The following is a 12,086-nucleotide window of genomic DNA, read 5'->3' as shown; positions in this document are numbered from 1 at the left end:
TAGGGGGAATCGCCTCAATTGTTGAAAAAATGTACGACAATAATGCTGCGTTCCAGAAGACAATTGAAGATCTGTTTTCTAAACTCCCAAATCCAGCCATAAGTACTACAGGGAAACCTGTAGAGAAAACGGGGGATAAATTGATTGATGCAACGTTGAAAGTAATCGATGATAAAGCGCCACCTTTGCCAACACACATTATGGGGTCAATTCAAAGTGACAAAGGAGCAAGTGCATTCGCCCCTTACAATGCCGAATCTCTGGGTGCCCAAATTCCATTCGGTGACACAATGGAACAAAAACCTGCGGTCATTGGCCTAGGAGTAGACATTAAGCCACAATTACCTACACAAAAACAAGCTCCCCCTCAAAAGGCGAGCGCAGACAAGGCCTATGTAGAACAAAAAGACAAGCATTCCGTTAGCCCGCCCCAACACGCGACCTCGCCAACATTACCAAAACAATCAAACTCAACCCACCCTCTGTCATCCTTGCCTAAAATTTCATACTACGATGGGTCCAGTGATTTCCATGCATTCCTGACCAAATTTGAAATTATAGCTGGTTGTTGTAATTGGGATGACGATATAAAACTCTTGCAGTTAGTCGGGGCACTGACAGGCAAGGCGCTTGATGCTTTCGCTTGGTTGAAAGCGGACATTAAGGGGAACTACGACCAAAGTAGGGAACACCTTCTAACAATGTTTGGGAAAACAAAAGACCCTATAATAAGCCGTTCCGAACTGTCGTCCATAAGACAAAGAGATGAGGAATCCCTTGAAGAATTTGGGCAGCGGGTGCGTCAGTTAACAACGCGGGCATTCCCCACAGCGCAAACAGATGTATTCGAAACATTAGCTAGGGAAGCATTTTTGCGAGGATGTTTAGACGCCGACGCTGCCGAAATGGCTCTCTTTAGGGACCCCCAAACACTCAATCAGGCGGTCCAATATACTCAAACTGCGACCCATAACCATAAACTGCTAGCCCGTCAGGGAAGGTCAAGAGTAAGGCATGTCTCTTTCGGCCCGACAGAACCACCTGCGGTTAAACAAATTCAAGTAAAACAAACTGGGCCGGATCAATTGGATGTTCATCTTGATTGGTCAGATCTAAACAAAAACGTTCGCGAATTAGTAACTTGCTTAAAGGGTCCCCGACCACAATCAGGTCCACAAAAACCACAGCCTGAATACAGCAGCCCTATTACCCGCTTACCAGACAAATCAGGCAACCCTGCCACAAACACACGTAGTTTCTCCCCACGCCGCGCCCAATCGCCTCCCCCCTCACCCGGGAGACAATCACGGTGCTTTACGTGCAATGCGATTGGTCACTTTTCCCGAGATTGCCCTCATAATGCTAGACCGCGCTCACCTTCACCGTCACGAAGATTCAACAACGCGTCTTTAAACTAATGCAGACTGGTTGCACCGGCCTACAACCAGTCCAGGTTAAAATAACTCTGGGCCATCATAACTCAAAATTAGAACAAACCCCCTGCAAAACAAATGTTCCCGTAGCTGCACTTCAGGAAGTTAAATTTTCAACTAATCCCGGTATAACTCTCGTCGTTCCAATTCAAGTCGAAGGGGTCTGCACTTACGCTGTGGTGGACACCGCAGCACAAGTGTCGATATTGAACAATGAAATTACCAATAAAATTGGACATGCAGCCCTTGTCGAAGAGCCATTAATTTTAAAGGGTGCCGACAAAACCAGCACCATGCTTGCACATAAAATGAAGCGGGTAAGCCTGTATTTAGGTAATCGCAGCTTCAAATGGAATTTTGTCAATGCCCCTATTGAAGACACCGTTATATTGGGATTAGACTTTCTCAAAACATATTCCGGCGTTATTGACCTAAATAACGACACATTGAATCTGGATGGTTGTAGCGTCCAGGCACACATGAGAAAAAACAAAAATGAGAAATACTCAGTTCAAAGGGTGACAATTCAAAGAAAAACCATCGTTCCCCCTCACAGCCTAGTGAACGCTAAAGTCGAATTTTCTCATTCATCAAATAAGACATATATAATTCATGGCCCGGAAATTAACCATAAAGGTATTCTAATTCCGCATAGTCTAGTTCATCAGAACGACCCAACTACAAAGCAGGGAATCCTGTGCCTCCGCAATGAAAGTAGTTCGTACATTCGCTTAATGAGAGGGCATGTGGTTGGTAGAGGCGAGGAAGTGGACCCGGAATGTATATATCCATTAAGTGACAATAACTTGCATGTGGAGGCAGACCGGTGTTTGCTGGGAAACCTCCACATGGAACAATCACAAGAATGTATATCTCCAACGAGCGACAATATTAACTTGCATGGGGAGGCAGACCGGTGTTTGCTGGGAAACCTCCAAATGGAACTAGCGCAAGAAAATAACAACACACAAACTTCACCCTGCGCGCCCGTAAGTACCCATTCCAAAACCTTGCGTCAGATAACAAAGACCCCACCCCACATAACCGCGTTATGGAAAAAGTCGTGTGAACATCTGTCTAGTGATCAATCTAAGGAATTAGCGTGTATTCTAACAAAATATGCTGACGTGTTTTCAACAGACGATAGTGACCTAGGAAGATTTTCCGCCATTAAGCACCAAATCGATACTGGGGATGCAAAACCTGTTCGCCAAAAGATGCGCCGAACCCCACTAGGTTTTGAGAAGGAGGAAAAGGCACACTTGGATACTTTGCTCGAATCGCATGTTATACAGCCCTCCTCATCGGCATGGGCGTCGCCCCCGGTATTGGTCCGAAAGAAAGACGGTAAAGTCCGGTATTGCATAGACTATAGAACACTCAATAATTTGACAAGTAAAGACGCATTCCCGCTTCCAAATATCGAAGAATGTCTGGACGTCCTCGAGGGCACGGTATTTTTTAGTACTTTAGACATGAGTAGTGGCTACTACCAGATCGAGTTGTCCGAAGATGACATGAATAAAACTGCATTTATCACTAAATACGGATTATTTGAATATCGTAGAATGCCCTTTGGCTTATGCAATGCCCCTGCTACTTTTCAACGTGCCATGTCCCTGATATTGAGAGGTTTGGAATGGGAAGAGGTGATAAAGATGATATTATCATTCTCGGCAAGAGTTTTGAAGACTCTATGAAAAATCTCATGACTGTTTTTGAGCGGTTTCGTTCACATGACCTAAAGTTGAAAGCAAAAAAGTGTCAGCTTTTCAAACGAAAGGTGATATTTCTTGGCAAACAAATTAGCAGTGAGGGCGTTTCCCCAAACCCCAACAGCATAGAGACCCTGCGAAATTGGCCTGTACGATGTTGAGAGGTTCTTAGGGTTTGTTAATTACCATCGTGCACACATCAAGAACTGTGCACAAGTTGTCAGTCCACTCTATGACTTAACTAAGAAAAACTCGAGATGGGTGTGGCATGAAGGACATATGGAAGTTTTTCATAAGCTTATTAATATACTCACCACTAGTCCAGTGTTAGCGTTCCCTCGTAGTAATTGTGATGAACCATTCATTCTAGACACAGATGCGTCAGACATAGCTATTGGAGCAGAACTGCTCCAGGTACAGGATGGGACAGAACGTGTGATTGGCTATGGCAGTTATGTGCTTTCCCCCGCGCAGCGAAAATACTGCACAACGCGCAAGGAATTGCTAGCTATTGTTCGCTTTACCAGACAGTTTCGTCATTATCTGCTCGGTAAAAAGTTTTACGTTAGAACAGATCACGGAAGCCTTGCATGGCTGATGCGCTTCAAACTTATATCAGGCATGTTAGCGCGATGGATTGAAGAACCTATCCAGGAAGTTGAGGCTAAACCACACCAAAGACCTGATGCAGTTAGTCTCCCACTATAGGTTGGGCGACCAACAGTCATCCTTCCCAGTAGAAGAACTGACCGTTTGGGACAGCTACGACAGCTACATGGGCCTACCAAAGATACATCAGCGGAACTTGGAAGACCCCACACGCGTCTCGTCACTTTTCCATTGGCGGACGCTACAGCGCCTCCTCTCCTGGACCCCGCCCCATATTTCATCACCCCTTAGTTACTCTTCAGAGTTTGTGGATTCACACTGCCATCTGGATAGGCTCTTCCGCGTTTCCGGCTACACTGGCTCACTCGATGGGTTCTTGGAGCAACGCCGCTTCGTCGAACCAGGCTTCAAAGGATGCATCACAGTATTTTGCGATGAGGCCAGTCTGAGCAAATGGGAAAGTCAGAAAGCGTTGATTGAGAGTACCGGGGTGCATGCTGCAGTCGGATACCATCCGAAGAACGCTCACAATTTCACCAAGGACGCAGAGCTTTTGATCCGGCATGTGCTGGACACTTCAAATGTCTGCGCTCTTGGTGAGATTGGCCTTGACTACTCGGGCAGTTACTACCGGTACAAGGAGAAGCAGCAAGCTGTCTTCAAGAAGCTACTAGTATTGGCAGTCAACTCCAACCTACCAGTAGTATTGCATTGTAGAGATGCTGAACCGGACTGCTTCAAAATTGTGAGGCAGACCCTTCCCAGAATGTGGAGAATCCATCTCCACTGCTACATGAACGACTGGGAAGGGGCTAAAGTGTGGTTCGATTCGTTTCCAAATCTCTGCGTGGGCCTAACAAATGCAGTTGGTTTAGGCAGCCCCGGCCCAAGGGACGTAGCCTTGAACATCCCGTTGGACCGGCTGCTACTGGAGACGGACGCACCATACTTTCCACCTACGCCGGCCAGGTTCAGCATCCCTACAATGGCAAAACACGTCGCCGAGGAGGTTGCAAAAATCAGGGGGATCACTGTTGCAGAAGTGTTGCATAAAACCAGGCAAAATACCGAGCTCCTCTACGGGGTGACGTTCTTCTAAAGTCCCCTAGTTTTGGGAAACATAATCTACATATTGGACTTTCTTTTAAAACTACATTTTCACGATAAAAGCGTTAAGAATAGTTAAGATTCACCTCAGTGTTTAAAGAAAACATAATTTTGATGTGACGTAACGCATTTTGGAAGCTTAAATGCTTAAACTTTAAATTAACGTTCGGAAACGAAAAAGATAAACGTTTCCCCGTTATTTTGCTCTGTCCTCAAGGTGGGCAGACCGACCGGTCTATGTAAAGTGATGTGTTATAAACTGTATACATGTTGCATTAGACATTATATTTTGTTGCACTGTTTTGTTTCATTAGATCTACAATGTATATCTTGTCAGATGAAAACGAGGTCAAGTCATGACCCCAAGCCAATTTAAAATAAATTTTATTTGGATTTTCTGTTTTCTCTTTCTAACCAGATTGTTAGAAAGAAGGAACACTAAAGAAGAAGTAGACATGTTTTTCAGTAGGTGTTCCGCAAATTTTTCTCTTTCTAACCAGATTGTTAGAAAAGAAGGAACACTAAAGAAGAAGTAGACATGTTTTTCAGTAGGTGTTCCGCAAATTTTTTATTTATTGTCATGCTGTTTCTACTTATACAGTGTACATTTATTGTGATATACTTTTGGAATTTTTGAGGCGAGAAGATTAGACATGTTTTTTGCAATAGGTGTTCCACTGAACTTGTGTTTGAATTTGCATTCTGTTTTCTCCTTAAAAATGTACGTTTAATGTGATATTATTTTTTGAATTTTTGACACCCTCCCTCTCTCTCAAAAAAAAAAAAAAAATATGCCCGGGGAGGAGTGTAGTGATGTACATTATTATGTTGTATAGACATTACGATTGGAATACAATAAAGTCACCCAAGCGTGTCAGTGGCTGGACTGAGCGAGTGGGCCAGCCACGAGGCAGTCTTGAGCCAGCTGCTAACCCTGTAAGACGTTTCGTCCTCTACACTTTTATCCAGCCTAGACTCAGGGCCCAACCAATAGCCAAGTGCTATACTACACTATAAATACCGGGGCGGTTCTCGCTCTGGCCACTTGTTCGAGGCGAATGTCAAGGCGAATGACCGTCTTCGCAACATTCGCTGAAATTAATCATTCAGTACATTTATTTCAATGTTGTCATACAAAACAATAATACAATAGCGTACATTTATGTCAAAATTAAAACAAGACATATAGTATGAGGTATGATTAGGTACACAATACACTCATATCCATATTGGAGTCGAATTACTCTGTACGCAGAGTAAACAACATTTTACTCTCATTAAGGGTCAATTGGACTACAATCAGAGTCATTTTGGCTCCGGCCCAGAGTCGTATTGGCGGGCTTGCAAAGTTAGTGAACTTTTGTCAGAAATTTCGCGCGCGCGCAGTAGCCGTAGTGGTCTGGTCACTAACTCTATACCTAATCTAGCAATGAGAGCTGGCAGCGGTATCCAGACGTACGTTCGTTGCTATGTTGGTTGACATCTTGGATTTCCGATGATAAGAAGAAAGTCATTGCCAATGTCATTGCTGTAACTCAAACTACTTGATTGTCGGTGGAGTCAAATTGCACTTTTTGTAAGTTATGAAAAAACATGTAATTGTTATGTGGTGTTGAGTAGGCCTAGCGTTTAGACATGTTAGAGTAGAAGTGGTGGGAGACAAACAAAATATCCTGGGTACGATCGGTAGGATTCGATCGGGAGCTAGCCTTCCGGATGGACACACACAAGGCATTCATGCAGTCTTGCATTGTCATTGCCACAGCTAACGTTCATGACGTTATGCTTATTATTTAATAAGTTAATTACGGGGATGTTTTTATTTAACATTTAGGCTGACAAGGCTGAGCATTTCATTCAAAAAATGGCCCAGCCCCGTACAGTACCAGTTTTTAAATGCAGCCATTGTACATACACACTACCCGTCAATTCAAGTGTATGTTGAAACATTATGACCTTGTACACACAACAGAACGTAACTTTAAATTCAGTTGTGGGGTCACAAATTGTCCAAAGATGTATAAAAGTGTGCGATCACATTGTAAAAAAAAAAATTGTAGCAAGGGGGGGGGGGTGTCAAAATGGTAGTCTGATTTTATATAGGGGAGAGATTTTTTTGACTAGATTTTAAGAAACTTGTATGTAAATCTGTGCTCAGTTTTACGGTGCTGCTTACTATAAGCCAAAAATAGGTGCTTATGTATAAATGTAAGTATATTTCATGGGTTAGTATGGAATGTTCACTTGTGTATGGTGTGTACTTCACGATACCCGGCTTACTGCAGAACTTTGGCTCTAACCCTCTACTAAGTGAAGAATGATTAAGTCATTGCCCTTTGCCCAATTTTCTTAGAGCTTTTAAGCATTACATATTGCTTGAAATTTATTCAAAGTAAGTAAAACAATTGCGGGGAACCAGTTACATGGCATTTTGACTGGTAACCTCCATCTGCTGAGTAACATTTTTCTGTGCTTTGCGAACTTGTGCGCTTAGCCGCTTTATGAAATTGGGCCCTGGTAAGCAAGCAATCTTGTATGAAAACTGGTTTCCATATTGTTTACTTGAAAAATAGCTACCTGGACAACACAGTACAACATCATCGCTCGTTCAATTTTGCAAGATTACCCACACTTGACGGAGGGATTGAAATATACAGATACAGTGGTAAGTATTGCAAAAGCTTGCTGTGAAGTCTCTTGGGTTACCCATGTCTATGTAATTAAAAAGATTACATTTGGTGGGTTCTAGATAAATAGAAAAATAGCATGACCTTCAGCATTTTTTTTATTTGTGACATAAATGTATGTCAAGATCTATAACAAAATAGTGTATGGAATAAATCGTGATGGAAATTGGTCTCATGCATTTAGAATGTGTTTGGCAGAACAAAGCCAGCGTATTAAGGAAAAGCCATAAATTATGTTTACTGTCCAATGCTGCTGGTTTTCCCTTTACAAAAACATCTAACAGGCTTTTCAATCATAGCAGATTTAAGCTTAAGATCTCCATCTTGTTTTTCACTGTGCCTTAATAGAGAGGATTGATTACCCAAAAAGCTGTCATGACATGGTTGGTACTTATCTTTTCTGTTACAACTCCAAAATAACATGTTTGTTTTTCATTTTGTATCATTTAGTACATGTGGCATCAACGTATAAAGGACAAATTTTAAAATTCCAGGAAGCGTGGAGACAGAGATCAACCACAAGTTGTTAAACGTCTTGCTGCCTCATCAGCTACACCAAGTGGCAAGAGTGCTGTGAAAAATGTATGGGGACTAGTTCATTTTCTACCTGAAAGGAGTGCAGCTGACAGTGACGATACAATACAACAATTCATCAAGCAACTCCAGGTACAGTACATATTATGCAGGGCATTTTGTTAATAGTATTGTTCGCAACGGTGTAACTGTATTTTGCATTGGGTATTTTTTTCCCCAATATTATTGTTGGATTGTTTGAACCAGTGGGAACTATATATATTTATATTTTTTTCAACAACTTCACTCCTCCTTATACCTCTTACTTTGCACCAAACTGCTGACACAATGAACCCATTTACTTGCCTGTTTTCTTTTTCCTACCACCAACTCGGATACTTAAAAATCTTGTTCTCGCTTCCTACATTGTACCTTGACTTTCTAGTTTCTACCCTTTCTTTTGTTCATCTCTAGGCAGTTCTTCCACCTCAGTGTATATGCACCTGCAGTCCATAGTTGTTATGTAAAGTTCCAGTTATACTTTACTACTTACAATTACATTTTGTCTTTTTATTTGGTGACACACTCTGGACCAATATAATGAGTAGAATTTATGGATGATGTGGTATTTTGTAACAATGAAAATATTATTAAGTAATGGTTGTCTTTACTTTATTCTTATTTAGAGACAGAGCCAACTGAAAAAAGACAAACGTGACCAGGAACTAATAACATCAAGAATGGACAGTACCTTCGCTGACAGACGTCAAGAAATAGTTGTTAAGAATAAGTCGGTGGCATCTATCAAGGACACCTATCCGATTTTATTCAATGAGCAAGAGGTAAGTTTTGATTGATGTATCAAAGGTGTGTGTGTGTGTGTCTTGCATTTGATTTGCAGATTTAGGGTATATGTGCTGCTTGAAATAATACAAGTCCAACCTCGTTCTCATTTTCAAAACAGATCACCAGAGAATTTATGAGACTATCAGAGAGAAGCTTGGGAGATTTCACCAATGGTGTGAAGAAGTATTCAGACAGACTGATCTGCTTGAAGTCGGCAAGGGGGAAACTTCCAGAGTTAGCCACTGAATGTATGGAAATGGCCCGGGCTTCAGAGCCACCAATAAAATAATTCCAATGAAATCATTCGAATACAAAAACTGGTGCTGTATTTAAATTTTAAGATAAGAGCAATGGCACATTATGCTTATTTAACTTATTTTTATCCAAGCAACCAATGAAATAATTCAAATGAAATAATCCAAATACAAAAACTTGTGTTTTTATTTTATTTTAACAATATGTAAGAGCCATGTCACATTTTAACAAAGAGCAATGTCACATTATGCTAAAAGTAATTTTTGTTTCGTGCAATTTAATTTTCCCCTTAGCATTACTTTTTAATTTGTACAATGTTAGTTCTAACATCGCATTTGAAGTTAATGCAAACAGTTATAATAAAACCATTGAGAGCTATGTATAAGTTAGCCGAAAGAAAATGTTGTTCATATGTCACATACTTATGATTTGCCCCATCCAAAACTATATAAGAATATTATGTGTCACTAGTATTGCAAAATGTTCGCATCATGATTCTGTGGTCCATGTCCCCCCCCCCCGTTACCCCGTTACCACCCCCCCGGTTCTTTTGCAAATGCAATTGACTCCACTAGACAAGTCACCATGACTCGTGAACAGAGTCATTTGACCCCTAAAAGGAATCGCTGAAGAGAGTTACCATGACTCTTCAAGAGTCGTTATGACCCTTCCAAAGGAATGGCACTTGACTCTAATGAGTGTCAGTCGAACCTTATAATAGAGTCATTTTAGACATAGTTGCTGGACTCCATTTAGAGAGTAGGCTTGACTCTGTTTTGGATATGAGTGTACTTCAAAAAAATAAACAAATAGTAATTTAAAGACAACATTTAGGTGTAAGGTTAAGCAAAATGCTTTTGTGCCCTAACCTATTGACAGACAAACATGATACCAAGGAACACAAACAAAGACAAAGACGAGGGACAACATGGTCAGACGATAGGTGTAGGCCTACAAACAACACAAAGGCGAGTCATCATTAAATGGACTCGTACTATTAAAGTCATGAATTATAAGGTTATAAGGATTATGCAATTGAGTAGTAGTTTTTGTAGTTTTTTTTTCTCGAAAATAGAGGTAGAGTGATTGCCGATTAAATTGTACATAAATTTGCCTAAAATCAATGATGATAAAAATCAGAGAACAAAATAATGCAACAGTATGAAAAAAAGAAAAAAAACCCGACATCTCGCTTTCGTGAATTAAGACGCCGATTACTACTAGTGTACCAAAGTATTCTCTATTTGAGAGACAAAACAGACACACAGGTATACACAAGCTGACAGCTGAGACCAAACAAAGCAAACGATTAAAAAGAACAACATTAGATTTTGATGGCATTACAGATAAGTATCTAGCAAGTAGTGTTTAAGTTTTCTTGAAAATGTACTGATTGTAGAAGGTTGCTTAAAATGTATGGGAAGACTATTCCAATATTCTACTCCTCGTTGCACAACGCTATTTTTATGAATTGAAGTTCTATTGTGATTGACATACAGATCCCCCTTCAATGCTTTACGAGTACCATAGGAATGTATTGATGAAGCTAAAGTAAACATTTCATTAAAGCTATTATGTAACAGGCGGTATTTGTTTTTGAACATTTACCCAAGTTCAGACGATACAGGTCATTAAATTTGAGCACTTTAAGTTCGGCAAATATAGGAGCTGAATGGGAAAGATAATTGGCTTTTGTAATAATTCTAACGGCTTTCTTTTGCAATAGTAAAAGTTCGTTACATAGTGCCTTTCCGTGACCCCAGGAAAACAAACCGGTTTGTAAATTGACCGATCTTCGTAAGGAGATGGGGCGTGACGGGTAACCGCTCCGAATTTGTTACGAACGCTTACGGAGACACGGCGAATGTTGCGAAGTATGAGCGATTATCAAATATTTTCATTCGTAAGCACATTCACTCTAATATTATTTGCAACAGTGTGAAACAGCATTGGGAAGCGCTTTTTAATTTCAGCGAATGTTGCGAAGACAGTCATTCGCCGTAGATTTTCGTAAGCATTGGTAGCCATTAGTAACGTTGGTAAAGCGTGCGTAAGCGTTGGCAACTTTCCTAAGCTTTTGTAAGGCATTTGCAATCATTGGCTAGCATTGTTAAAGGCAGTGGACACTATTGGAATTGTCAAAGACTAGCCTCACCAGTTGGTGTATCTCAACATATGCATTAATTAACAAATCTGTATAAATTAGAGCTCAATCGGTCATCGAAGTTGCGAGATATCAATGAAAGAAAAAAACACCCTTGTCACACGAAGTTGTGTGCGTTTAGATGGTTGATTTCGAGACCTCAAATTCTAAATATGAAGGCCTCGAAATCAATTTCGTGGGAAATCACTTCTTTCTCCAAAACTATGGCACTTCAGGGGGAGCCGTTTCTCACAATGTTTTATACCATCAACATTTCCTCATTACTCGTTACCAAGTAAGGTAACATATTGGTTCGGACAGGTCGAGGGGTGACCGAGGGCGAACGTGAAAATAGTCACTATCAATTCGCAAATTTTGGGCGAATTCACCGCGAATTTCAAATATCCATATTCGCAAGAATATTCGCCCAAGTGTGAGAGTAGCATTACTGTGTGTATTCACACCGCACGACCCAACCGTATACACACTGTCGCATCGCTCAACGCAGACTGTACGACTACTGTGCACAAGTCATCCGCACTCGTAACACTAGGCCGACGCATGCGGATAGTGTACGGGGGCATCGTGTCTCGCGATGTGGTACACACATATTACGCACAGTGCATATGGTAGGGTTTTTTATACAGCGGCGGTCTTTTTTTGGAGTAGGAAAAAATGTTTGACTGCCTTGAGCAAGACTAGTAAACGCATAGTAAGTCCCTGGGTATTCTTTACAGAGGCTTTGAAAACCTTGTTCTTTGCAGCAACAGAAAACGCC

At 41.1% G+C, this 12,086-nt stretch overlaps 1 protein-coding gene and 1 long non-coding RNA gene across 3 annotated transcripts; both read left to right on the top strand.

The window, feature by feature from the left end:
- Window positions 1-3,921: 3,921 nt before the first annotated feature.
- LOC139943254 (putative deoxyribonuclease TATDN2) lies at window positions 3,922-5,226 on the top strand. Its single transcript, XM_071940075.1, has one exon. The coding sequence runs from the start codon at window positions 3,924-3,926 to the stop codon at window positions 4,854-4,856; it is 933 nt and encodes a 310-aa protein (XP_071796176.1). The 5' UTR covers window positions 3,922-3,923; the 3' UTR covers window positions 4,857-5,226.
- Window positions 5,227-6,134: 908 nt separating this feature from the next.
- On the top strand, window positions 6,135-9,661 carry LOC139943221 (uncharacterized). Of its 2 annotated transcripts, XR_011786775.1 has the most exons (5): window positions 6,151-6,440; window positions 7,438-7,529; window positions 8,002-8,217; window positions 8,751-8,906; window positions 9,029-9,661. It is a non-coding gene; the product is annotated as an uncharacterized lncRNA (long non-coding RNA). The 2 variants fall into 2 exon arrangements; XR_011786774.1 differs by having other exon boundaries at window positions 6,135-6,440; window positions 7,438-8,217; window positions 9,029-9,166.
- Window positions 9,662-12,086: the final 2,425 nt, after the last annotated feature.

Source organism: Asterias amurensis, chromosome 10 (assembly GCF_032118995.1).
Source record: "Asterias amurensis chromosome 10, ASM3211899v1".
NCBI lineage: Eukaryota > Metazoa > Echinodermata > Asteroidea > Forcipulatida > Asteriidae > Asterias > Asterias amurensis.
Note: the sequence above shows the minus strand (reverse complement) of the source record. Positions and strands in the feature narration are given on the sequence as shown.